The sequence below is a fragment of the Lissotriton helveticus genome, chromosome 1_1 (assembly GCF_964261635.1).
Source record: "Lissotriton helveticus chromosome 1_1, aLisHel1.1, whole genome shotgun sequence".
NCBI classification, from domain to species: Eukaryota; Metazoa; Chordata; class Amphibia; order Caudata; family Salamandridae; genus Lissotriton; species Lissotriton helveticus.
Genome location: NC_136057.1, coordinates 1,433,768,907 through 1,433,796,434, shown reverse-complemented (window position 1 = coordinate 1,433,796,434; position 27,528 = coordinate 1,433,768,907). Strand labels below are relative to the sequence as shown.

The 27,528-nt window shown below is 46.2% G+C and overlaps 1 protein-coding gene across 1 annotated transcript in view; it reads right to left on the bottom strand.

The window, feature by feature from the left end:
- TNFSF14 (TNF superfamily member 14) overlaps positions 1-24,278 on the bottom strand; it is a 138,683-nt gene extending 114,405 nt beyond the window's left edge. Inside the window, exon 1 of the mRNA XM_078658149.1 lies at positions 22,598-24,278. Coding sequence (XP_078514275.1) covers positions 22,598-22,807 — 210 coding nt within the window. The 5' untranslated portion in view covers positions 22,808-24,278. The remainder of the gene's footprint in view (positions 1-22,597) is intronic.
- Positions 24,279-27,528: the final 3,250 nt, after the last annotated feature.

The following is a 27,528-nucleotide window of genomic DNA, read 5'->3' as shown; positions in this document are numbered from 1 at the left end:
TAAAATTGCACTGTGCTTTAACTTTGTTCGGTCGTCTCGTGAATCAGCTTGACAGCACACTCTCATTATTCCACCCCTTATTGTTGTGTCATCATGAGGTGCCCTTCTTCCACGCTTCATATTTATTCACTTGATGTGTCCTGCCTCACTCTTACTGTATATTTGCGATGTGTGTAGCCTTCATGAAGGGGCCTAATTGTCAATTAAAGTTTGTATGATCCCACAGATGGTGGTGTCCAGTGCTGGCACAGCAAAGATTGCTATTATAAATTCCCTGTAACTTGGTATGGTGCATTTAATATAGAGAAAAAAAATGTCTGCTTCATAACCCGCCCCGTTTCTACTCCATTGGTGGGTCAGTACATCTTGTGGTTATACTGCTGGTTGCTGTCCCAAAGGCCCTGCGATTGCTGTTGTGGGGACCCCCAAGAGCACCTCCTGTATTTACTCACGTTCTGCCGTGCAGGGTCTTGGAGGGCTGTATCGGGTCACATTCCACTGTAATCCATGGCTTTGCAGGTTGACACTCTGTCACCCTGAATCCAAGATGGCCGCACCTTGCTTCAGGGCTTTCGCATCATCTTTTCACTGCTCCTGCTGCAAGGCTGTGACAACCAAGACTGTCTGTCCCTCCTGGAGGTGAAGCGGGGTACCACCACCATTTCCAGTGATTGAATGCGGTATTAGTGCATTTTTAGACTGTTTCTTTGTGGTGGCAAACTGTAGCTCCTTGCAGGCACAACTACATTGCATACTGTGTTCGCCACACCCTGCCCTGTTCACTCCTGCAGGACACTGGGAAATTCCTGACCGGTTAATGGGTGACTGGGGTGGTTTCTTTGAAGGGGTGTTTTTAGGTATGTTTTGAAAGATGTCAGATTAGGTAGTTTCTTCAACTGTGTGTTCCATAGCGAACTTTCTGTGATGTAGATCAACTTCTCATCATTGGATTTACAGTTAGATCTAGTCGGTTGGAGTTGGTCTGTTTCACTGAATCTTTGGTTGCAATTTGGATTTCAGAGTCTGGCTGCTTGGTTTCTCTGGATATTTGACATATATATCTATATATCTTTCTATATATTTATATGTATATATATATATATATATATATATATATATATATTGTTTTTTTTTATCAATGAATTTTTTTATTTTTTTTATTTATGAAGTTTTTAAGTTTTAAAAAGGACAAACAAGACCAAAATGTTGGTGTCAGAGCACTGTGCAACCTAACAAATAGCATCAAATATACAAAGAGACATAGTGAAAACATCAGCAATGAAATCAAATTGGCATGAATAGTCGCCTCAGATAGGAAGGAGAATATTCAGCAGTTTTATTTTTACTTCATTTTTTAAAAGAGAGAATGAAGGGATGGTCCTGATCTTTGGGGGAAGAGAGTTTCAAATTCTTGGGGCAATTCCAGAGAAAGTTATATTTTATTTTGGTGTTTCAGGATAGATAGCATTACCGTAGCCCACTTGAAATGACACCAAAGCTCTGACGAGTTCAGCATGGTGAGGCCAGTGTGGCAACAGCTGGATCGTTCTTTGGAGAATGACATGTAAACCTATGTTTTTTTCTGTTATCAGTGTGATATCATAGCCAAAAGAGATGTCTGAATTGAACCATACCCAGGGATTTTTACTGCCTTTGAAGGGGTAAAGAAAAATATAAATCTTGTGGTCAGGTGATGGGGAGGCTCCTGAAAAGTATCTCGAACTTTAAGGGATTTTTGTTAGCAATTCAAGCTGAGGTAGCTGTTCTTCCTCCAAACATAAATTTGTGTTAAGCAGGCGCAGATATTCTCGCAAAGTTTATTTCTACTACCTACACAAATTTGTGGCAGGATTCATGGCAAAACCGCCTGAAATTAAGGTAGAATGCACAAGACTCACATTCTAGACAGGGCCGGACTGGGAACCAAAAGTAGACCTAGCAAAAATGTTCAAACCAGTCCGCTCCTGCATCTCCTTGCGCTGTCTCGCTTTCCATCCATCCATTTTCTCTCACTCCTCTCTCTCATCTCTGCTGACTGATTGCTTTCTCTATACATCCCACCCTCCCCCCCACCGTCTCTTGAAGCTTTCACATGCCTTCTGCAATTAATCTGGGTGGAAAGTAGCAGAGGCACTAGGAGCGGCATCTAATAGCTCTAGCCTTCAGTGAAAATGCCATGTGGAATAAAATACCTGTCTAGCCCTGATTCTAGCTGAAGAACACCAAGTGCTGAAAAGAGCACAGGCCAAGCAGATGAAAACAATGGTACATGGGGCAGGGGAAGTTAGCGGTATAGGTATAAAAATGAAGTCAAATACACACAGAAAAATACACTTCCGGGTGTTGTGAAGTTAGCACACCAGCAGTTGGGAGTGGGAGGAGCTAGGGGGCCAGAGGAAGAGGAGGAGTGGACGCAGGTAATAGTTAGTTAGTGTAGGGACAGGGCAGGAGTAAGAGGCAATGAATAAAGCTCCAGTTTAGAGAAACACATGTGTCTGTGTTTATTGTAGCAGGATGCTACAGCTGGCGACGAGGGTGGGATTCAGCAAGCCCCACTGTGTGTAAAGCCTCACGAAGACGTCCTGTCCCAAGCAGCTGGGAAAACGCTGCTGAGTAGAAGCACGCTGCCGCCCGGAGGTCGAGGCCTGCAGCTGTGGAGAGTGACCCCAAAGTCTGTGAGGGAGCAGAGGAGCCAAATAAACGAGCGCTGCACTGCTTGAGAGTAAAGCAGTTTGTCGCGCTGAAAGAGCGGTTCACGCTGGAAGCGTGTGTCCCCGGTGCAGAGCCGGTGTGCAGGTATCGGGAGCCCACTCCGACCCTGTGGAGTGCCCAGAGAAGTAGAAGGAGTGCCCCAGAGGTGTGGACGGCGTCCACAACGTGCCGCCAGCAAGCGCTGCTGAGAGCGCTGCAATCTGAGCCCGGGCAACATCGGACGTCGGAAAACCTCACGCCCGATGCGTGAGGTTTGGAGGGTCATCGGCGAAACAGAAGCGGGAATTGCGGAGGCGAGCCGGGAGCCCACCCCGATCTCACCTGATGTCCTTGGTGACTGTGGAGGAGTGAATCCTGGCGTGGACTGCCCCAGAAGCCGACCGCCGGTGAGTCCTGAGTACCCCCGAGTGAATGAGCCTGGAGAGCCAGCCTCGTGTGTGCCTGCAGTAACGGCGGCCATCTTAAAGTCAGGCATCTGGGAAGGACAACCCTGTGAAGAGCAACGGCGGCCATTTTGAAGTCAGGCGCTGGGAAAGTAAACAAGCATTGGTCAAGAAAACAAGCATTGGCGACTGAAAGAAACAAGCATTGGCGACTGAAAGAAACAAGCATTGGCAAAGAGAACAAGCATTGGCGAGTGAAAGCAAAACAAGCATTGGTCAAGTAAACAAGCATTGGCGACTGAAAGAAACAAGCATTGGTAAATTAAATAAGCATTGGCGAAGCCAAGTGGGTCAAGTGAGATTGCTGAAAAATGGCTGACGAAGACGACGCTCCACTGCCACCAAGTGGATCGCTCTTGCGGGCACCCGCACCTATCAAAGTGACAACGGAAGGAAACATGGGCCCCAAGTGGCAAGAGTGGCTAGAAGAGTTTGAGGATTACATTGAAGGCTCGGATATCACTGACGAAAAAAAGAAGCTGATTGCTCTGCGCAACCTGGCGGGGCGAGAGATAGTCAAAATACTCAAAGACCTTCCTGCCACCGACGTGGATACTTATGTTAAAGCATGCGAGGTTCTAAATAAAAAGTTTCTTCACAAGCGAAATGTAGACTACGAACGCCACACATTCCACTCCGCTAGGCAAGGGAGGGATGAGCCCATGAGTGCATTCATGGTACGTCTGCAGAGACTAGCCAAATACTGTGAATTTGACTCTTTCTCTACAGATGCCGCCATCAAATCTCAAATAATAGACGGATGTCATTCGGATCAACTTAGGAGGCGCCTGCTGAGAAAAGCACATGGATTGGATGAAATAGAAGAAATGACACGAGCTTATGATCAGGCGGAGAAGTACGCGGCCGTCATGGAAACGGAACACAAAGGGAGTCATGAACAGGTGCGACGTGTGCACGCCAAAGATAACAGTCGAAGAAGCTCAAGAGACAAACAATGGAGGTCGCACACGTCTTCCCGTCAAGAGCAATCAAGATATCAACGTCGAGAACCATGGATGAAGGAGAAACGATCGGAAAGAGTGAGAAAATGCTACCGATGCGGGTATGATTACCCTCATGTGGACAGCTGCCCGGCCATGGGCCAGAGATGCCGGAAGTGTGGTCGAACTAACCACTTCGAAGCAATGTGTGGGGATTACAATAAGGAAAAACGAAGTGGCCACACAGGTACAGCACGAACTGACACACGAAGCAGAGCCCCAAGAATGTCGCGGTCCGACACTCGAAGACACCATGCGCGAGCTGTCCAAGATCAGACGGAACAGTCCTCTGGATCGTCACATTCTAGCAGGGAATCGCGTCGATCTCGGTGGGAGAGGAGGTCACCTTCCAGAGAATCCAGACCGTCGTCCCGGGACTCTGCATACACCATTGAATACCTGAATTTGGCAGCGGATCCGGACCAGCTTAAGAGATACCCTCGGCTGGACATCAAAGTTGGAAATCACGACTCAAAGTTTGTGCTAGACTCTGGTGCATCCTTAAACTACATTCCAGTTACCGAATATGAAAGAATGAGTCCACGACCTTCTCTGACATTTGCACCCGTGAGAGTTTTCACGTGGATGGCTAAGAAGCCACTTCCCTGCCTGGGGAAGTTCTCAACGACTCTTACACACGACAACACAACTATATCAGCGGTCATCCATGTTATCAAGGGCCCTGAAGCAGACTGTCTTTTGAGCCTACCAACCGCTGAACGGCTCCACCTGGTAGAAATTATTTTCAAAGTCAGCGACATCCGAGATGTGACTCGCCTGTTTCCCAGATTGTTTCAGGGATTGGGCAAATTGAAAGACTGTCAAGTGCGGCTGCACATCAATGAACAAGTCAGGCCCGTCGCCCAACACCCTCGGCGGGTACCATTTCATCTACAGGCCGCTGTTGAGGAAGAACTCCAAGATTTGTTAGCTGCGGACATCATCGAACGCACTGACGGCCCGACCCCCTGGGTATCGCCAGTCGTCATCGTCCCAAAAAAGGGCACGGCCGACAAAGTCAGACTCTGTGTGGACATGCGCCTGCCCAACACTGCAATAGAACGAGAGCGACACCCGGGGCCACATTTGAGCGACATGATCGCAGCACTTAATGGAGCCACTGTGTTTTCCAAATTGGATTTGAATAAAGGTTACCATCAATTGGAATTGGAAGCGGGGTCTAGATATATCACCACTTTCGCAACCCACCTGGGGTTGTTTAGATATAAAAGACTGAGCTTCGGTGTGTCCTCGGCGGCCGAGATATTTCAAGAAATGATTCGGCAAGTCATTCAAAATATTCCTAACACGCTCAACTATAGCGATGACATCCTTGTCTATGGTTCTGACGTCCGAGAACACGACATTGCGCTCAATCGTGTCTGCCATGCCCTATTGGCGGCAAACTTGACTCTGAACAAAGAAAAATGCGAATTTCACCAGGCCACGCTGAAGTTCTTCGGTCATATCTTTTCTGGAGCCGGCATGAAACCTGATCCGGACAAAATTGTGACCTTAAACAACACCAAGAGTCCCCGAGATGTCAGCGACCTCAGGTCATTCCTTGGAATGGCCAGTTATTGTGCTCGTTACATTAGGGACTACGCTACGATCAGCCACCCCCTCCGCATGCTAACCAAACAGGGTCAGCCATTTGAATGGACTCCCCAATGTGAGCAGGCATTCAAGGAAATCAAGAAAGCGGTGCAATCAGCGAACCACTTGTCATATTTCAACCCAAAGCGTAAAACTGAAATAACTGTAGATGCCAGCCCCGTGGGACTTGGAGCGATCCTGGCACAATATGAAAATGACTCAGATCAACGCCGCATCATTGCCTACGCGAGTCGCAGTCTAACTGAGCCGGAACGGGCCTACTCCCAGCCCGAAAAGGAGAGCCTAGCCGTAGTGTGGGCATGTGAACATTTTCATGTCTTTATTTATGGCAAACATTTCACTCTAATTACAGATCATCAAGCTCTCATCACCATTTATGGAAACCCAAGATCCAAGATGCCCCAGAGGATTGAAAGGTGGGGCCTACGGCTACAGGAATATACCTTCACTATAATTCACAAACCAGGGAAGTCTGAAAATGCAGCGGACTACATGTCCCGGCATCCTCTTCCATCGTCAGCTTCCAAGTCCTGCATTGCAGAAGAATACATTCATTTTGTAGCAGACCAAGCTCTTCCTCCAGCTATCCCTCTGGAGACCATTCGAGAAAGTACAGCACAGGACGTCATCCTGCAGAAAGTCCTTCACAAAGTCCGCAACAATCGATGGAGGCACGATCCTCAGGACGATAATGCCGATTCTTTGACTCAACGTGAACTACAAGCCTTCCGGCACGTGAGTGGCGAACTGTCGGTCACAACTGATGGCATACGGTTGCGAGATCAGAGGATTGTAATTCCAACTCAACTGAGACAAGGAGTGGTTGCTCTGGCACATGAAGGGCATCGAGGAATCATGTCGACCAAACGAGCACTAAGGGAACGAGTGTGGTTTCCGTTCCTCGATCAACTAGTGGAAGCCACCTTGAAGGATTGCCATCTCTGTCAACTCACTAGCAAGAGCGATCCTCCAGCACCATTACATAAGACCACCCTGCCCAGTGGTGTGTGGCAAGAGATCGCCATAGACTTTTATGGACCCCTGTCATCGGGCAAATATGTACTGGCCATCATTGATGAGTATTCCAGATACCCCATTGCCTGTTTCGTGCCATCCACGAACACTGCCAGTACTCTTAAAGTACTCGATGAGGTCTTTGCAACGTGGGGAGTTCCCAAGATAGTTAAATCAGACAATGGGCCTCCTTTCAACGGAAATGACTTTGCAGCTTTTGCGAAACACTTAGACTTTCATCACCGCAGGATCACGCCCCTCTGGCCACAGGCAAATGGGACAATTGAGAGATTCATGGCCACGCTCAAAAAGACCTTCCAACATGCCACCGTGGAAGGGAGAGACATGCAAACAGCACTCAATGAAGTCCTTCGAGCTTATCGTACAACTCCTCACGCAACGACTGGCCAATGCCCGGCGACCCTCATGCTGGGACGCCCCATGAGGAATCGCATTCCAACGTGGGATGGAGCCTTGGAAGCATCATCATCTGAGAAAGACCCGCGTGAAATAAGAGCCACTGATGAACGCAACAAAGGAAAAATGAAGGCCTACGCAGACCACCGGAGAAGAGCGAGGTCATTATCATTACACGAAGGGGACCATGTTATCATCAAGCAAGAAACGCAGAAAAAGACTGACTGCCCATTCAAAGACGAACCACTGGTGGTCACAAGAAGGAAAGGGACTATGGTGACTGCAGAGTCCGAGCAGCGGCGAGTCACGAGAAACATCTCGCACTTTAAGAAACTGCCACAAGACACTTCAAGAACCATGATGAGTGAAATGGACAATCCCAGAGCGGAAGAACCGCATTCAAATGATCATGAGAACACTGCCACTGCTCCGGTCAGTGAGACACTGAGTACCAATAGTCTGAGAGCCAGGTCGCCACGACCTCATCGTGACATACGTCCACCCAAGAGACTGATCGAGGAGATGGACTGAGAAGTCAGTATGTTTTGTTTGTTTTGTCACAAAGGGGGGAGATGTTGTGAAGTTAGCACACCAGCAGTTGGGAGTGGGAGGAGCTAGGGGGCCAGAGGAAGAGGAGGAGTGAACGCAGGAAATAGTTAGTTAGTGTAGGGACAGGGCAGGAGTAAGAGGCAATGAATAAAGCTCCAGTTTAGAGAAACACATGTGTCTGTGTTTATTGTAGCAGGATGCTACACCGGGTCACAGAAAAAAGACTCGCACTGCATCAGTTACATTAGGGATGGTAGCTAGACCAGCACGATAGTTACACTTTGAGGGCATAAATTGAAGAATTAGCATAAAAAGCCAGTTCACATATTTGATTGTCTGGCAACAGTAGTTATTAAGGCTCCTTCATTCATCTCCAAGTTCGGACTGATTAGGGGCATTCCATCACCATGTATTTTTTCATTATCTTTTCCAAACGTCTGCTTTTGTTTGCGCTATTTTGTTAAACTGCCAACAATTAAATACTGATTGTCTGTCACCATACATACCAATACACCTGATTCAGCCAGATTGTCTCTGCTTCAAAAAGTCAGTGGGAAAAATACATTCTCCACTTTTTTATAAATCTCCTACTTGCTTGCTCTTAAATGTAAGCATGTATAATTGTGTGTTTTATTCACACCTGCTCACCGCAAAGATGGTGATACTCAATTGTTATACTATATGTTCTCTCTAAGGGGAGTTCCAGAGGGCGTAGACTTCCACCCTTTGCTGACCAGACACGCATCACAAGACCAGTGGTTAACCCGCTCTCTCTCTTCCCTACCCTTTTCCCCTTCAGTGGTCAGTCCACACGCTTGTAACCAGGCCAAAGGTGAGGTTGGTCAAAAGCGGGACAATATGGAGCTGAAGAGCATCGGCATACATTTGTCATTATGCATAATATTATGACATCTGTTATACTTTCCAAAAATCTACTCTTCACCGTTTCACTCTACGTCACTGCACTCTATGCCACTCTATTCTACTCTGCTCCAATTGCACTCTATGCTACTCTATTTTACTCTGCAGCACTCTACACTACGCCACTGCACTCTACGACACTCTACTCTGCAACACTGCACTCTATGCCACTGCATTTTATGCCACTGAACTCTATGCCACTCCACTCTGCACCACTGCACTCTATGCCACTGCACTCTACGCCACAGCACTCTACTCTACTCTACTCTGCACCACTCTACTGTACACCACTCTACTGCACTTTATGCCAAAGCACTCTGCACTACTATATTTTATACAATTCTACTCTGCATCCCTCTAAGCCACTACCTTCTGCATCACTACACTCTACTCTGCACCTCTCTGCTTTACACCACTGCACTCTAAGCCACTGCACTCTGCACTACTCTAAGCCCCTGCACTCTTTATCACTCTAGTCTACTCTGCACCACTGCACTCTGTGCCAATGCACTCTACGCCAATGCACTATAGGTCACCCTAGTCTACTGTGTAATTCTCTAGTTTACACTGCTGCATTCTATGCCACTGTGAGACTTCACCCTATGGCACTCCACTCTACGACACTCTGTGCCACTGTTTTTTTTTTATTATAAATGACTAGTTTTGCACAAATTCTTCATTCTTTTGCCGCTAAGTTAAGCCTGACTGCTCTTTGCCAAGCCGCAAGAGGGTTGAGCAAAAGGTTCATTTTAGGGTAGCTTGTGACTTCACACTGACAAGAATTGTGGTTGTTGCGTGACCAGGGCTCACACCCCAGTCAACCAAGAAACCAATTTCTTACAGGAAATGCCTACTGTTGCAGGTCATTACTTACGCAGCCAGTGCAATGTGCGTTGTCTCATGAAGAAGTGGAGGAGTGTGGCTCAGTGGTTAGAGCGGCACACCCTGATGCAGAGTTCTGGCCAGGGACCAGGGTTCGATTCCCGCCTCGGCGGGGTGCGGGCTCAATTTCCTCGGACCTGTTAATTCTCGCCTCGGTTGATAGGCGTCAATTCCAAGCCCCGCCCCCTTCGATCATTATGCTTATGAGTTAGCGGAATGTGTCTAACTAAATACTTGCATTTACGTATTTACATTTATGTTCTCATTATTCAGTTATTCACTTATGCGTGTGATATCGTTTCAGTGTTCTTAGCTTAGCATGTGTGCCACCATTTTGAATTATTTCTCTCTGCGTGCAAACTGTACTTGCTCATTCCCCCTCCCGTAGGAATAGGAATAATTCCTCGTGTCAGCATATATTCATTTCTTGGTTTACTGTAGCTGAAACTCCTGCTAGCGAAACTCCTTATCAGGCCGTTCTCATGTGCTGGAGATGTAGCGGCCTGGCTCTGTGTCCTTGGGAGATGATAACAAGTGTTGCTATTGCAGGTGCAGATGCCTCTTGTATGAGGCCATTGTCCACACTCTTGGTGGACCAGTACTTTTCCATTATGGGCGTGTTTACTCTGCCTTCTCGTAATATAATGTATCACCATGATGATGTGAGGCAGTCCTTCTCGGCACACTCTTAGGGGTGAGGTCGATATAGGGCCCTCTCATATGGGAGTTTGTGGCCTAATAAACTTGCTTGGTTTATTCTTCTCCACTGTCCGGCTGACTTATTTTGGGTAACTATATGTGAGTGAGGTAAGTCACTCGGGTGGTATTTAGCCACGCTTATCACGGTGCCTATTCTAATCATGGGCCCCATGCTGCAACTCTGGGCAATAGCTTGCTTAACCTCCACACCGGCCCCAACAGCGCTAAGGATGCCTGGCTTCACCCTGGGGGTGCCCAGGAGTGGACACTTCACAGGGAAAGCCAGGAGGGGTTCCACAGCGGTATGAGTATCAGCGCCAGGAAGCTGCATAGGCAACACTGCAAGGTGACCGTCTGGTGACAGTGCGCTCTATAAGTACCTTGACATTTACATTTACATTTACATTTACAAGAAGACAACAGAAATTGACTTAGGTTTTCAAACTCAAAGTATCATCAAATATTATAGTAATTGCAATATGATTAATCTGTAATAATGTGGTCTACATTATGATTTGCAAATGTGGGCTGACATATATAGGGATGACCACAAGAAAAGCTAGAACAATTATTAATGAACACCGGAGTACGTTCAGGTGCAGAAAAATAGCTGCAAAAATTGCAAGGCGTTTCCTGGAACAAGGCCATAATGAAGACGACTTTAGTAGGTGTATCTTGGAAAAGTTCAACCGCAGGACAAATGACACGGCAAATACCATGTTGAAATTAGAGCAAAGACAGGTCTACAGGCTGAGAACTCACTCCCAGGGATTGAATGACGACATCCTCTGGTGGGACACAGGTGATAAGGAAGAAAGAGCCCATCGTAGAAGTCATGATGCCAACATAGGGAGTGGATCAGACCCTTGATTGGGAAATGTTTCAGAAAGGACCATACCACCACAGGGTAAGACTTCTGCCAGCTACAGAATCAATAAATTGATTCTATTCCAGGGTAGTAGTAGATTTTATTTAATTGCACAGATACTTAAAACCATTTGCAATATGATAGAATGATTTAAAAAACCGAACATTTAAGAATTTTTTTTTTACAATTATAAACACTTTCATTCCATAAAAAGTGCAAGAGGAATATTAAAAGTTGAAAAAGAAACCACTCAAATTAATAAATTGAATAATATATGAAGCATTATAAGGGAAGTGAGTCTTTGTCTGTCCCCTGCAAGACTGTTTTCTCGCAGTTGGCGTGATCTTATTCGTTAACAAGTCTGGAACGCACTTCTTTCATAAATTTCCCAAGTCTGGCCAGGTCAGTCGGTACAGTGGAGGAAAATTGAGCCAAAACAGCGTTGTTTACTGTCCGAACACCTTTGCGTAGCCATATTGGCTTTAATAGCTTCGGATGAGATTGTAACAGATATCAGCAGCACATCAGATGTAGTAATGATTCTGTTTTAAAATCGCAGATTCTGCAGCTAATTATACTTTCAAGGGCTTTCCACCCTGGATTTAGTTATTTTATCAGGAGTGGCACTAGTCTAGGCCACTGAATATTTTTTAGAGCCTAACTACCCAGTACTTGGTGGAGGAAAGGCTGAGATTTGTGCTCCATGTATGTTGCCATTAGCCCAGATTGGCCGCTTCCACTCTCGAAATGTGCTAGATCACTATTCAAGGGCACACATCACCAGAAAACAAACAAAACAACCGCCCCAACCCTCCCCTTTTTCTGGTTTGAACTCCAGCCTTTCACCTCCTAACACCCCGGACCCGTGTGTCCGGAATGAGAAACTGCCAGCCAATGTACTGAAATGAGATAGCCCCCCCCCCCTTTTAACAAATTCATAGTAGCGTGTGGGGTAAGAGAATATGACGGTCACAATGTTGTGTGCTGGGAGAGTTGGTTCTGATATTGTGCTTCTGTTGTACTAGGCTCCTTTGTTGGCTCACTTCCTAAAACTATACGGGAAGGAATTTGCCATGAGTTCCTGGAATGCCAAGTCACCATGCACGCTAATAGGCGGCGTGCCCCAGTGGCCTGTGGGTGCCACTTATTCTGCTCTGGTGAAAGGTCTCGAACTGGTGCCTTTGCAGCCACAGAAAGGAGCTCACCAGTGGTCGAATGGGTGGATATATGGGACCTGTGCCCTGACTAAGTTAGGTGTGGGGAGTCTGCTGCGGTCGAACATGACAGGGCCTTGTTTACTCATTTTGAAAACGACCCGGATGTCCATTGGACTGACAGGGTGGTGTTATCTTGGGTGTTAATTGAGGGGTTCTAAGTACGAGCTACAGGAGACAGTGTTGGTGGTATTGAAATATTGAACTGGGTTGTACCACAACCCATTGATCCTGAGTTGGTGTTTGTACCCTGAGGGATGTGACCGCGGATATTTCACCCCAATGCCACCAATGATATTATTCCTTATACTCACAACCCTGAGAGACATACCTCAGACACAGCGCAAAGAACGAGCGAATGTATGATTACAGCAAGTGATTTACCTTGAGAGACAAACATTTGCCCTGGATTTGCTTCCATGACCTCAACATGCTCCTGAATCCGGCACACACTGGTAGTGGGAATGGCTTGTGACGTGGGACCTATGGTAGAATCACATGAGGATAAAAACCTACCTATCTACCTGATATAAATGAATATGCAACAATAGGGGGTAAGCAAAATGGCGTCGGTCCTGGGAAATTAACTTTATGATAATACAGCTGACAGGCCCTGACCTCATTTTGCATCCGAGGTAGACACTCCCTTTGAGACGACCATTGTTACAGATTTTAACAGATAGACATACAATGCATGAAGCCCCTTGTATCCTGTGTTGAATCCTTCGTATATAAAATATACATCTGTGATACAGTAGGAATTATGACAGAATCTCTGCTTACTGTTTTGAACTGTGTGGCTACTGGAGTGGTCCCCCTCCAGTGAGACTATTGGTCTCAAACCCCTTAACAATTGAGTAAATAGATGCACTATCTGTGCATGCTCACTGTTTTTTTCACGCATGTTATATGTGATGTTCTATCACAAGTGTAACACAGTTTTTCACTATTGCAGAAGATTGTTTTAATGCTCATGAAAGACACTTTGGGACAAAAAGAATGAGCAAGTTGTAGGAGAAGGAATATGCACTGTGGGTGATTGACTATAATCTTAAACATCATTGTGCTTTGTGATCCACTGGTGAAAAAACTAAAAGGACCGGTAGAGGTAAGACCTATTCTTACCTGCATCTACACATGAGGACGTGGGACACACTTTAGGGGTACCTGTGCTGCTCTGACCGAGGTCACATACCCATTTTGGTCTCTCAGAGAGGCCGAAACGTGTCAGCAAATTGTAGATATGGGGGATGACAGTGACATAAATAAGCGTATTATATCATTGTGCATTGGTATTTAATCCTTCCTTCTGTATCCAGTAAATAAAGGCACTTCCTAGAGGTATACACAGAAGTAGTTTCAATATAAATCTGTACCCCTTGTATCGCTAGAATGACTTATTATCAATTCCCTCTTCCTGAGCTTGAGACCACAATGGTGGTATTACTCTGTGATGATGTGGCAGACTATCCAATGTTGAAGCATGCCACAATAATGCGGGTGAGGCTTTTCCATCCAAATGTTTTTCTTTTGTTCCCATTGGATAGAATAACTTATTTCAGTGAGGATAAAGAGAAACTAGGCTGCCCCACCATTGGTTTGGACTATGTGTACTTTTGGAGGTTTTACGGTAGCAAACAACCTCAGCCTCTTTTCTGTGTGATATACTTCTAGTACTATGCCCCAGGGTACCTAGCACAGATGGATGGATGGACACAGCCAGACAGGACAGACAAGTACACCGGTAGCTAGATAATCAGACTGAGAGATAAGCACCTATCTGGGATAGCTCAACCGAGCAAAGAATAGCCAAACTGCCTGTAACCAATGAAGCATGGCTGTGCTATCGCAACATTTGAGAGGAAGCACTGCTGTCTGAGACCGGTGAGGGATAGCTCTGCTATCTGTTTTGTGTGAGATATTAGCCAGTGGATCAAGGTATTGATCTGCCAAAGGAAGGGTAAAGCTTTGTTGTCTGTGTTGAATCAGCAATAGCTGTACTGACAGTTAGGCAGACAACACCCATAGGGCTAAAAGGGATTCAGCCCTTCCCCATCTTGTGTCTCAGTCTGGGCTGCTGCAGCTCGAGCTGCTGTGGGCTCCGCTGGGCAATGTCTGGAGTCTTATCTCTGGCATGCCTGTGGTTTTTACAGGTCTTTAAAGACCATTTGCATATTTACATACATTTGTAAACTGGTTACCGAGGCTTAGTTTTTTTCTGGTTCCAGTACCCCCTGGGCCCCCACTCTGCCTATGCCTTACATTTGTATTGTAGATTTACTGCCATAGTGTGAGAATGCATTTCATGTAAAGGAATGTAAAGTAGGGTTTCCAAAAGAAAAATGCCAGCCATGTGTTGTTTAAAGAGCCTGCAAAGACCTTGTATTGACACTAAATAGGGTTATAAATAAAAAAGTATGTATTCATTTGTAATGTGACTTCTCTGTCTTTGTTATCTTTAATTATCAGTCATGGATCATTCAGGCAGCCCTAGAACACAATTCAAAGTGCTTTGTATTTATATTTGCTGTACGAAGTATGCACAGATAAGTGCTGAAAATACTGCTTTAGGTGATTAATGGACTTTGTGGACAAAGCTGCCTTACTGCACGACACCCAATTTGGCTTCCGTCACCGCCATTCAACAGAATCAGTGCTTTTGATGGCGGTGGAGACCTTGCGGCAGGGAGTGGAGGAGGGTCATACTATGGCCCTCATCCTACTGGACCTAAGTGCGGCATTCGACACTGTAGCTCACTCCACCTTGCTACAGTGTCTGAATAGCGGAGGAATAACGGGAGCCGCACTCCAGTGGATCCAATCCTTCCTGACTGGAAGAAGCTTCCAAGTCCGCCAAGGTGACCACTATTCTAGAGACATAGGCTTGGGTCAGGGAGTTCCGCAAGGATCGTCCCTGAGCCCAACCCTTTTTAATCTATATGTCTCTCCAGTGGCTCCAATTGCTGTTGGTCACGGATTACAAATTGTATCCTACGCCGACGACACTCAGCTGGTTGTCTCCCTCTCGCGTGCACCCGGCCTTGCCATGGACAGTTTCAGGGCCTGCATGCAAGATCTTGCAACCTGGATGTCCACCAATTGCCTTAAATTAAATGGTAGCAAGACCGAGGTGCTCGTGGTGGGGGGGAACCCAACTGTCTGGTCGTCGGCGTGGTGGCCCCCATGTCTAGGTGAGGCCCCAACACCCTGTCTTGAAGTAAGAAATCTTGGGGTTTGGCTCGATGCTGACCTGTCTTTCGGGCCCCAGATAGACAGGGTGACGGGCATCTGTTTTGGTGTATTAACAAAGCTACGGAAGGTCCTAGTTCTTCTCCCCATGACCGCGCGCAAAACCCTGGTGCATGCCCTTGTCACAGCACGAATGGACTTTGGCAATCTATTGTACCTGGGAGCAACCTGTAAGGCAATCAATCGCCTGCAGGTGCTTCAGAATGCTGCAGCACGCCTTACACTAAAGCTTCCAAAAAGATCAAGCTCCAAAGCTGCCCTTCAGACCCTCCACTGGCTGCCGGTAAGGAGCAGAATTGATTTTAAGTCCCTGTGCACCTGTCATCGCATTCTTGCTAAGAGGTCACCTGTACCTCTCCAGAGTCTAGTCACCAGGTATGCCCCATCTCGCGCTTTGCGCTTATCACATGGAGGCCTACTAAAGGTGCCTAGAGTGAGAAGGGCCCGCATGGGAGGAAGATCTTTTCGCTACCTGGTGGCGAAGAGCTGGAATGCTCTACCCCTTGATCTCCGTTTGGACCCATCAGAAACTAGTTTCCGGAGGAAATTAAAAACACACCTCTTTTCAAGATAGTCGGGTCCATTCCTTATCTCTGCTTGAGTCTGCATTTCTTTCAGTTAGCGCGGAGACACGCTTCTTAGCGTACCAGGCGCTTTATAAAAATCCCTTTATTATTATTTTATTATTATTGCTTATTCCTGTACCATCTGAGACATCAAAATAATGAGCTGGCAACCCTAATCATAAGACTAAAAGTTTGTTGCAGGATCAGCACAATATTTATTTCCTCCAACCTTGAACGCTTATTAATGCCATAGCAGCAAGAGTTTAACTTAAATCTTAAACCCTAAGCTGCTATCAATAACAAGCTGAGTTACTTCAAGTGTCTGGAAATGCACCCTGCATTCAGACAACTCACTCCTCATTTGTGCCCTTCACTTACATGCTCACCCTGCACTCACAGCAATCACAATGCACTCACACTGATCACCATGCACTCACAACATGCACCCACTCAACCTGTACTCACAATGCACTTGTGCTATTAACCCTGTACCTCACCCTGCAGTCACACAAGAACACAACTCACCCTGCACTCGTGTGACATTTCACTCACCTATCCCCCTCACTGATCAACCTGCAATCTCACTGAAACAAGCCCATAGCTACCCATGCATTAATTCATTTCACTCTGCACTTACATCCGCACCCAAATTCATTTGCTCACCTCGGTCACCCTGCAGTCACTCCTCTTATCCTACTCTCACACTGTCGCATTGCTCACCGTGCACTCACATGGGCACTCCTGCCACCCACTCAGTGCAGAAGGTTAATGTGCCTGCAACAACGAACGTGTACCATGCAGATCACAGAACTGAGTGTGAGTAAACTATGAGTAGCGCTATAAAAAAATGAAATGTTTGTAAGAAAGGGGCTATAGAGAGATGAGGTGCATTGTTGGTGAGTGGTGGTGAGGTTATTCATGGAGAAGGAGGAAATGGGGAGAGGATGCAAAAAAACACTGTTGCACTCTGTGTGACCAGTGCTAGGGCCAGCCCTGGCTGGGAGTGCTAGCCCCCCTGAAGCCTGAAGTTCGGGTCTAGTTGCACCCCTGGGTGACATACACATGGTCAGTGACCGACGACCCAGGAATCAACTATTTATAATTGTACGTTGACAGCATACCATGCTGTTTAAATATGGACACACGTGTGCATTTGGATAGCTAACTAAGGCAACACTGTGACACGTGATTTTGAAATAAAAATTTACTAAGCGTATATTGGATTGAAAATATATGGACAGGGACCCCTGAGTCATGTCCTAGACGCAAAGTCAGTGACCCATGCCAACTTGTGAAAAGTTGGACAGCAACACAAGCTTCCTGCTGTACACCTCCTTCAGTCTAGGGTTTGTTTTATCCTAAAGACCAGAGGAAGGGGCTGGCGGGTAATCTACTACGACATGACGTTTGAGGTGATGGATAAGGGCCGGTTGGCTCTGCGGTTTTACCGAGCTTGGGCACTGCCTTCAGAACACTTGACCATATATTTCTCCTTTCCAGATTATTTCCGGCTGGAGGGTAAAGTGGCAAGTGATGAGTTAGTTCATGTATTTTATTTTGGCTCTGGGCGTCAATGTTGGGTGGGGATAAGATGACGCCAGTCTATGGGTCTCTGATTGCAATGTGCATTAAGAGCTTGCTTTCTCCTCTTTTGAGATCTAAAAGCATGATCTGCAGATTCAGTCTTAAAAAGTTAATGCATAAGTATATGCCAATGAGACAGACACCGGATGGCAGTGCAAAATGTTGGGGGGAAAAGAAGTTCCAGGGCTCTTGTCAGGAAACCACTGCAGCTTGCACTACCCATTGCTCCCACCAGCACTGCCAATGATAGTACTATCACTATTAGCCCTTACACTCATACAAGTGTGACAATTCAGACTGTAAATATACATTAAAATGACTAATACCACCCAAGCTAGTCTTATAGCTTTGGGAGGCAGGTATTAGTGATTTTAATGTAAATGTAATTATTAAACAACAGTCATTCTACTCCTCAAAAATAAGACAAGCAGTGCCACCATGTGGCAGGCTGTCATAAGAACCGGTGTTGACAATAAAGTGCAGGTGCCGAGCACTGGAAACCACCGGCTCAAATTAAGAAAAGCTGATAAACTAGCCACAATGGTGCTGGATCCAAGTCACATCCAACTTGCAAATTCAGGATCTGTTTTGGCCCATAGAGGGTATGGAATAGGCTGGCAGACTCGTCACATTTCCATCTATTTGGGGTGTAAAGATTCCCAATTCAACTCGAGTGGAAAGGCTTTGTGTGATCCAAAACCCGGACCTCATGATGACACAGCAGGTGAGCCTGGGCACCCAAAACTGCTATTAGCTGATCAGAAAGTTGAGGAAGCTACATCTGTGGGAAACAGCTGGCAGGAGATGGAAGCATTAATCATCTCCTGTCTAGATCTCGGAAATAATGTTTATGGTTGAACTACGCAAGTGAGGGGATTTACAAATTCCAAAAGTGACAGAAAATAAGATAATTCTTCCAAGGATACAAAAAGAAATGGCCACCTACCTGTGTTCAGCATGGTCACTTTGAACTAGCCAAACCTGATGATGGCTAGTGACCAACCATATGTCTAGGGACACTGAAATTATGCGACAGATGAGGGCCAAAATATGCAGCAAGGTTGAGTAAATTAAGTGGCAAGAAAAGGCAAGTTATGAAGCATGTGCACCTTATACACATGGAATTACTTATATGTCCTCTAAAAGTGTGAAGGTGTCAATAGTGTTCTGTTTCATAATCTAAACTGTGCGATTAACAAGTTTACAGAACGCTAAGCTTTTGCCTATAAGCCCTTTTGTTTGTTTCCTTTTCATTGTTTCCCTTTTGTCTGTGTAATAAACTGGGTGCAGGCTTGTGCCCTGTCTTGTATATTGTGTGTGAATTATGTTTTACATTGACTGAAAAGTAAATACTAAGACCTCTGCCCGGCTGGGTATGTCATTTGCAATATAGTAACGACTTCGTCTATATTTATTGATTAAATATTAATGCTTGTAAGGGACCACTGTTGCCTTAATAGAATGAAGCATAAGGTGACACATTTTTAATAGTATTCCTTCATCATTTTGTAATTTTTTTACACTTTTTAACACTGTCTGAGCATTAGGTGTACCCCATTAGTACCAGTTTAATATCCAAACATAGCAATAAGCAAAAGAATGGTGGCCAGTCATCGTTTGCAAAAGGCCTTCCACTGCGTGGCAACATGTGCCTCTGCGTTTTTAGTAACGTTTGAAACATTTGAGCTAGATTTTTTTTTTATCTGCAGATTATGCAGAAATTGATGGATTATGTGGCACATGCAGCAAATCTATAATTATGTGAAAATCGCTGCGGTTGCACAATCGCATAATTCCAGTGGCCCGCCTATGTCCAATCAGAGAGCTGGACACACACAGAACGGACATAAACTATTCTCAGTGAGTGTCCTTTGAAGGTGGGCAGTTAGGCCATCCTCTGTGGGGTCTAATCCCCATTTCCTAAACGTGTATTTAAACAAAATATTTTCACAATAAACTGTCTTAGAGGGCCTGATTCATGCACCTCAACCCTCCAGAGCTTAACGCCTTAACCGCAGTGGCAATTCCGCAGCGGTGCGGGGCGTTCCATTAGGTGGGCGGGGCGGCGTCGGCCAACGGACATGCGCAGCACTACGAGGTAGTGCTCGCGACGGCTGTAACTAAAAGGTTAAGAATAAAGCTGTGAGAGGCATTCATGTTTCCGAAGGTGCTACATAATTGTACCTGCTCACACACAAAGTTAAATGATGACTTCCTGCTCTTATCGTGTACTCTTTTATGGGGAATCCATGCCATGTTGTACACACATGACACATGGAGTACGATTAACAAGCTACACTTTACTACGTTTTCTAGCAATACAGTAGTACTATAAAAAAATACTACAAAGTGCCATTCACAACACAAAATTTTGTAGCTAAAATCTTTTGAGTACCTTTACTACTTTTTGGTGTTCACAACTGCACTTCTGTAGTAACTTACACTTTTGTAGTAACTTACATTTTTGTAGGCGGTTCCTACCTCCATAATATGCTAGGAGATAGTGTTGCAGTACCAGGGGTTGTCCGTGTGTAGTGCTGGACTTCCTATGAAAGTGCAAGTTTACTACAAAAGTGTAAGTAACAGCAAAAGTTAATTTTGGGAAATCTAAAAAGTAGTAAACGTACTCAAAAGATTTTAGCTACAAAAGTTTGTGTAAGTTACCTTTGCCAATCAGGCCTTTTGTGTGCACTTTTATTAGGATGCTGTGCAGTACATATTTGCATGAGAACCTCATGCCATGTGGTGGATGAATTTAAAGTGAACTCCTGACACATTATGAACATGTGACATGAGTCCACAGTCCATGTTGGATACAAATCTATGGTGACCAGATGCCACATTTTGGACTCATGGAACAAAAGGCATCCACATTGTGGATACACAGTTGGTGACTCCAAGCACATTGTACACAAAGGGATTGCCATGTCAAATCAGGGTGCAGAAACATGGAAGGGTGTTCAATGCAACTTTTTGCACAAATGGAGGGTACCTCATATTCTGCTGCCAGACATACATGTAGAGTAACTCCATGCTCCATTTTCGTCATTTTTGACACTCTAGACAGAAGCCCACCTTATGCAAATCAGTACTGAGCCTATTCCTCATAGGAACGGTCCATCCAGAACTGTCAGACATGAACCACCAGAAGTGAACACAAGCAATACCAGACTGGTTTTGGACTTAAATCCGCTTGGCCCATCCTAAAGGCTTGTTCGCAAGCCAGTTACGAAAACAGAGTTCTGTCGGTTCTTCGGAGTGTTAGGGACAGAAGAAGAACCGACAGAACTCTGTTTTCGTAACTGGCTTGCGAACAAGCCTTTAGGATGGGCCAAGCGGATTTGCTTGCCCATTTGTGACCGACCGCATACCTAACGGCGGCACAACCCGTACATCTTAATAAAAGGAGCACCTCCATCACGTCCACTTATATTTTCTTACACCCGATTAGGACCGGGTTGGAATTATCACCGGTCCGACGCCCTGAAGAGTCACGGGTCTACCCCGTTTTTGACGAAACACGTGTCGGCTGGTTTTCATGTATACAAATACTGTCATTTGATATAATAAATAAGGAAAGGAACAACTAAAGAGAAGTTTGGTCTTATCCCTCCATCAAAAGACACATCACCAACTGTTGAATAGACTTAGGTTGTGTGCGCTTGACCTTGCACATATATTAGGGTCAGGGCCGGCTCTGGGCAGCGCGACCAGTGCGACTGCACCAGGCCCTGATATTTGGGTGGAGGGGTTGTGTTTGCAAGTAGATTAGGTTTGAAAAGCACCTGCTGCTGTGTTCCTGGCCTCCAGCAATTTTCAGGCAACAATAAAAATGTCAAGATAACTCAGATGATTAATGTTGTTCATAGAGAGAGATCAGAGGTTTGTCTAGTGGAAGTTTTGACTCATGGTAATGTAGTGCAGTGGGTTGATATGCCTGTTGCAAAGACGGTGTACCATTGAGATCACAAAGTGCATATAATGTAAATAGGTCAGTGGGTTACTGCTTTTGTCAGAGAGATCCTTTTGTTACTTGCAGTTTATAAATTAAAAATCCTAACATAGAACAGTGAGCTATTAAACTATACGGTCTACCAGTATGGATGAGATGTGAGTCCTACTCCTTGTAGTCCTCTGTCTTAGGAAACATTTCTCTCCCTCTCATGTCTTTGTGTAATGTGTGTGATGTAAAGTGCTCTGACACTACACTGCGATGAGTGGCGCTATAAAACTAATCAAATGCAACGTAGAGAGAGGAATTATGGAGACCTGAGGGTACTGTTAAAGGGTGTTGGTGGGGGAATCTGTGGCAGAGGAAGTGTATGGGGGGCGCAAATAAGCATTGTCGCAGTGGGCTCCACCAGCCCTAAAGCCGGCCCTGACATTTTGCATGTATTGAGGGTAACCGCAGACCAGAGGCCACAACGTGTTGATCCGTGCACAATTGTGCTCATTGTGCATGTTTACGGATGGAATGTGCCCAGGGCACAAGTCCTATATAAAGAAGTGGGGGGACTGATAGTATGCAAATGACCAGCTTCTTGGCAGGGGGGACGGCGTCCACCCTGTGAAAAGAGTGGGGGGACGCCGTCCACCCGCGTGGACCCCCGACTCGAGCCATGAATGTGTCCCCATGCCACGATGTACATGTTTTGAAGGTGACTTCAAACCCCAGCCTAAGTTGTGTGCCGTGGGCAGTGATCCACACCATAGTGTCCTCAAATGTAGAGGCAACCCAAGACACATTATGCACACATGGACAGCGACACCCGTCGGCTCACAAACCCAGAACGACCATAGACACTGCCTGTGTTTGAGTGTCTATCCATTCAGCCTCCCCCCTACCCCGAGTCTCACTTACTGAGAGTTGAGAGGTCAGCGCCTTGAGATCCTCCTGGAAGCCCCTCAGGAAGTAGGCCTCGACGGCCAGCCCTGCCAGCGCCAGCAGCACCAGCAGGAGCACCACGGTATGCAGCAGCGAGGGCTTCGGTCTCTGCTTCTTTGCCAGCGGCACGGGGTGCACCTGTCTGTCCACCACGAAGACGGAAGGGTAGCGTACGGCCGGCTCCATTCTGCCAACCGGAGGAGCTGGAGCTGTGCGCGCGCTGTGCGGCCTATGATGGAGCTAGAATGTTCAGGGTAATGTTGTTGATGCCGTCGAAGTGAGTAGGAACGGAGCCGCAGCCTTTAAAGGAGTCAGAGCCTCTTGGTCAGGCGCAATTAGGCACAGCTGGAGAAGGAAAAGACTTACAGCTCTCTGAAATGGCGCAGATGCAGCAGAGTAGGGGCTGCCTTTATGGGTTTGGAGCTGAGTAGGCACTGTCTCCAAACAAATCTGAGCAGAGTAGTAACGGTCTCTGCTGACGTTAGAGCAGAGTAGGCACTGTCTTTTATGGAGTTACAGCAGAGTAGGGACTGTCTCCAACCAAGTCTGAGTAGTAATGGTGACGTTTGTGCGGAGTAGGCACTCTCTTTATGGAGATAGAGCAGAGTAGGGACTGTCTCCGATGCAGACTGAGCCGAGTAGGCGCTGGCTTTTATGGGGTTGGGGCAGTGCGGGGCCTGTTTGAAATGAAGTCAGAGCTCAGCGGGGACCCGATCTCTGGGGCGTAAAACTAGGTTTGTGGGGCACGTGCGGCCTCCCCTCCAGTGGAGCCAGTGGTGAGTAGAACACCTCTCCGACGGGTTGAGAGTAAGCAGGTGTGCCTTGAGACGAAGTCAGAGATGAGGACTTGCAGCGGAGTAGGAGCTGTCATCGACGGAGAAGGAGCCTGGTTGGCCCTGCTTCGGATGCCCTTTGAGGGGAGTAAGTCAGGCTTTCGATTAATTTACAGAAGGGCAGGGTTACCAGTGAGGAATTACCCTCTCTGATGCAACTGGAGCTGAACAGTTCAAGATTCTGATGAAATCAGAGCTCAGCCGGTATTGTCTCTGATGGAGTAAACGCGGAGTCAGTGCTGTTAACCCTGAGTAGGAGCAGGGAGTTAGCAGGTAAAGATTCCGATGAGGTTGGAGCTGAGTAGGTGATGGAGTAGGAACTGTAGAGCAGTAAGGCTTCCGATCGGGTTAGTGCTTAGAAGGTACAGCCTGAAAAGGTAACCCTGAGTAGGTGCCATCCGCGATGGAGCAGGACGTTAGTAGTAGGTAAAGATTCCGATGGAATTGGAAGAGAGGTGGCACTGTCTCTGATGCAGTAGGGGCTGCGTGAGTAAGGCCTCCGATGTCGTTGTAGCTGTAGAGCTGTAGGTGCAGCTCTGGTTGGAGATGGGTGGAGTGGAGTGATGCTTCAGCTGTAGTGAGAGCCGAGTAGGTGCCGCCAGCCGCTCCTCCTCCGACCCGGGCTAGGCTCGGAAGGTGTAGGGCCGTGCGCTGCCCCCCCACCTATATCTCTAGACCGACGAGGCTTAAAAGAAGGAGGTGTTCCCCTCCGTGGGGGCTGCAGCGTTCTCAGAAACGAAAGGCTGACACATCCTGCTACTACAAAGAAACCCCGCGCGCCCCTGCGCGGTTCTGCGCAGTGTCCAGCAGCTCACTGCAGATCTGAGCTCAGCAGAAACGCACGGAAGTCAACACGTGCCTGAGTGGGAGGAGGTGACACTACTTCGAATTAAATGAATGGCTGAGCGGTCTACCCGATTGCCGTATGAGATGGGCCAGGCCAGGCTGTGGGAATCTGTCTATGGCAGTACCACCCAGGGAGTTTGCCTCGTAATGCAGAGCTTCTCCTGCAATCTGCAAGAATGTCTCTTTGACATAGAAAAACAGTACCTGTTGGTTGGGACGCACTATTCACATGGTGCCCATAAAGCTTATTCACATTTTTGTCACCAATTTATATGCATTGACTCAATTTATACATTATGTGAACACAAATCTTTAAAAATCAACGTGTATAATTCACAAAATACCAACTCATTAGTAAATCTTCATTTCTTGATTTTACTTCTTTTCAATCCATGTAATTTCGCTGAATTGTTCAACAATTTCACGCGTCAAAATCCATTTAATTGCAATAAAGCGGAATCCCTGGTATGCTACTACTAGCAGGGCACAAGTTCTAAAAAAAGAAGTCGGGGGACTCACCTAGTTAGGCAGTATGCAAGTGACATCACGGCACGAGACATCATGGCGCACAACATCACAGCACACAAAAAAATCACACATGGCAGCACAGGAATTGACATCATAGAAAGTGTCATCACAAGCCACGACTTTACTGGAGGTGACATCACAAGAAGTTACATCAGATCTAAAGCCCTCACATATATGTTTAGCAGCTCTATCATGTGTACGTTTGAGTGCATTGCGGGGATAATAGCACAGTGAGCTATATAAGATGATATGGGAGTTCTACACCTTGCAATCCCCCAGTTTTATGTAACAAATCCTGTACATTGATTTACAAACGTATGTAATTTATTGTACATGTAATATACACGTGTTGATGTAAAGCGCTCTGACACCTTGCATTGGGCTGAATAGGGCTATAAGAGAAAAAATAATGGTACTTAAATTATTTCAACGCCTCTTCAGGTGTTGTAAACTCTATATAAATGCAATTTGCTTTGTGAAAATACTGGGAAAGACCAACACATCTGACATTCTTACAGTGCATGCATATCTCCTAAACAGGGACTGAACAAAGTGAAGAGCTGCCTCTCTTAAGTATGTGTAAGTGCTGATGAGGCGGGAACCTTTGTTTCCCCTCTGCTTCATTTGTATCAGGTGTGAGGCTCCTTACTGCTCCCAGCCAAGAGACTCGAACAAGAGGAGGACTGATTACCCCTTAAATTCGGCCTTTGTTATGGGCCCAGCAGGAGTCTTAAATAAGAAAGCCTGTCCCCACCTGCACGTTTTTGCAGATGGAAAGCAGACAACGTGCAGGCGCTGCTGAAAGTGCCCCCGGTGTTTGTAAATTACACCGGGATGAGTTCAGCACATTATTCAGTGGGGCTCAAATTGTTGGCAGGGTGGACGGCGTTTACCCTGTGAAAATAGTGGGTGGACACTGTCCACCCGCGTGCAACCCCGGCTCGTGCTCTGACTACTAGTAGCTACATTTATACAGCAACTAATATAGTGTGACCAGCTGTCCCGGATGGTCCCGATTTTTCACCAGCGGTCCCAGCAGATTTCAGGACATTTAGCTCCTGTTCCAGTTTTTAGAGAGGGTCGACAGAAAATGGCGGGAGGTGTTTTTTATGTTGTACAAAGCAGGGATAGTTAGCAGTTGTTTCTAGAAAGAAAGTTAATTAACAGGCAAGCTTCTGGGTTTAAACATTGCATTTTATGTTTGTTCTAACTGCCTGTTCTGTAATTCTCTGCTGAGGAGCGCTGTCATTCTGTGCGCTTGCTTGAAGTAAAACTGTAGTCCTTCTTCTATTTTCATGAAATGTCCCAGTTTTTAGCTTTACAATTCTGGTCACCCTAATCTAATACCAAAAAGGTCTAATGGCGCTGATCATCAATCCCCCATCAAGACAGAGCAGAAGGCCCAGCTACTTAAAATAGGAAGGCTTTTTATGTCATCTTAACTTTTTAAAAGATTTCTCTCTTCTTGACATCCATTAGTAGACTTTTCAATGGGTTATCGGCGACAACATCAAAATATCATTCATGTAGAGGAGAGTTTAGGGTCTGACGGTCCTATCAGAAATCTGCAGTGCTGGAAAGGCTGGTCCTTTTTTTGGCGATTTGTGGGCCTGTTTTATGGTCTGGTGCCGCTTTTTAGGTCTCGCCTACACAGATCATTCCTTGTGCTGTGAGACATATTGTTTACAATTCAGCGGGCATACATCTCACCCACAGCATACCATTAGTTGTTTTCATTGTCAGTCTCATTTTCCATGTTTAAATTTTTTAGCTTCCGTTGGCTTCCATTCTTTTCTTGTGTTAGCTCCTCCCTGGAGCATTGGCCAAGTGCATCTGTTCTTCTTCACCTTTGTTAAATACTCAGATTTGTAGAGCGCAGCCTGAGGGTATCCAGGCGCTGTCCATAGGCGAGGGGAAATTAAGTGATCTGTCCAGAATCGCAAGATGTTGAGCCGACGACTAGATTCAACCTGGATCCCCAGCTCCAGAGTCATCAGATCTGACTGTTATGCCACATCCTCTCCTTGTTTTTCCTCGTCTTTTAGTGAACTTTTAGCTACTTACACCAACAACTGTAACTCTCTCCGCCACTCTACTCTGCTCCCCTACTCTATGCCACTCCCCATAATTCTATGCCGCTCAACTCTACTTTAGGCCACTCCACTCTACGACTCCCCACTCCACTGGATGCCACTCCACTCCACACCACTCCACTCACACAAAGCAACTCCACTCTACTCTATGCTAGGTCTGAATGTAAAACTCTTCTCCGCTTGTGGAGTTTGTGGAATTCGGCAATTCGGCGTTTCACAGAGAGCCACGAGTACTGAGAAATGCTGCACTCTGCAACCTAGCAGAGTTTTTTTAGTTGGTGCACTCAAAATGTTGTTTCATGTGCGCGGGAGAAACTTGCTGGGTGCTCATGAGTGCCCACAAGATTTTCTGCTCATTTGCAAGCGCCACAAGATTTGCAAGCCGCCTGTGAGCTCCTGCAAGATGTTGTGGCTGCTATCACGGCTTAAGGCCAAGCCAGTGATTTACTCCGCTTGTTTTGTGATATACGCAATCACGAGTGAGCACGATCGACCGCAGCTGCAACTCGGGGAAGATTCTCTCCTTAAGAAGCATCTAAATCTCCTCGAAATGACAATTTGGAGTTAAAAAATATTCTCAAATGGACCGTTTGTGTTGGTTTTTTGT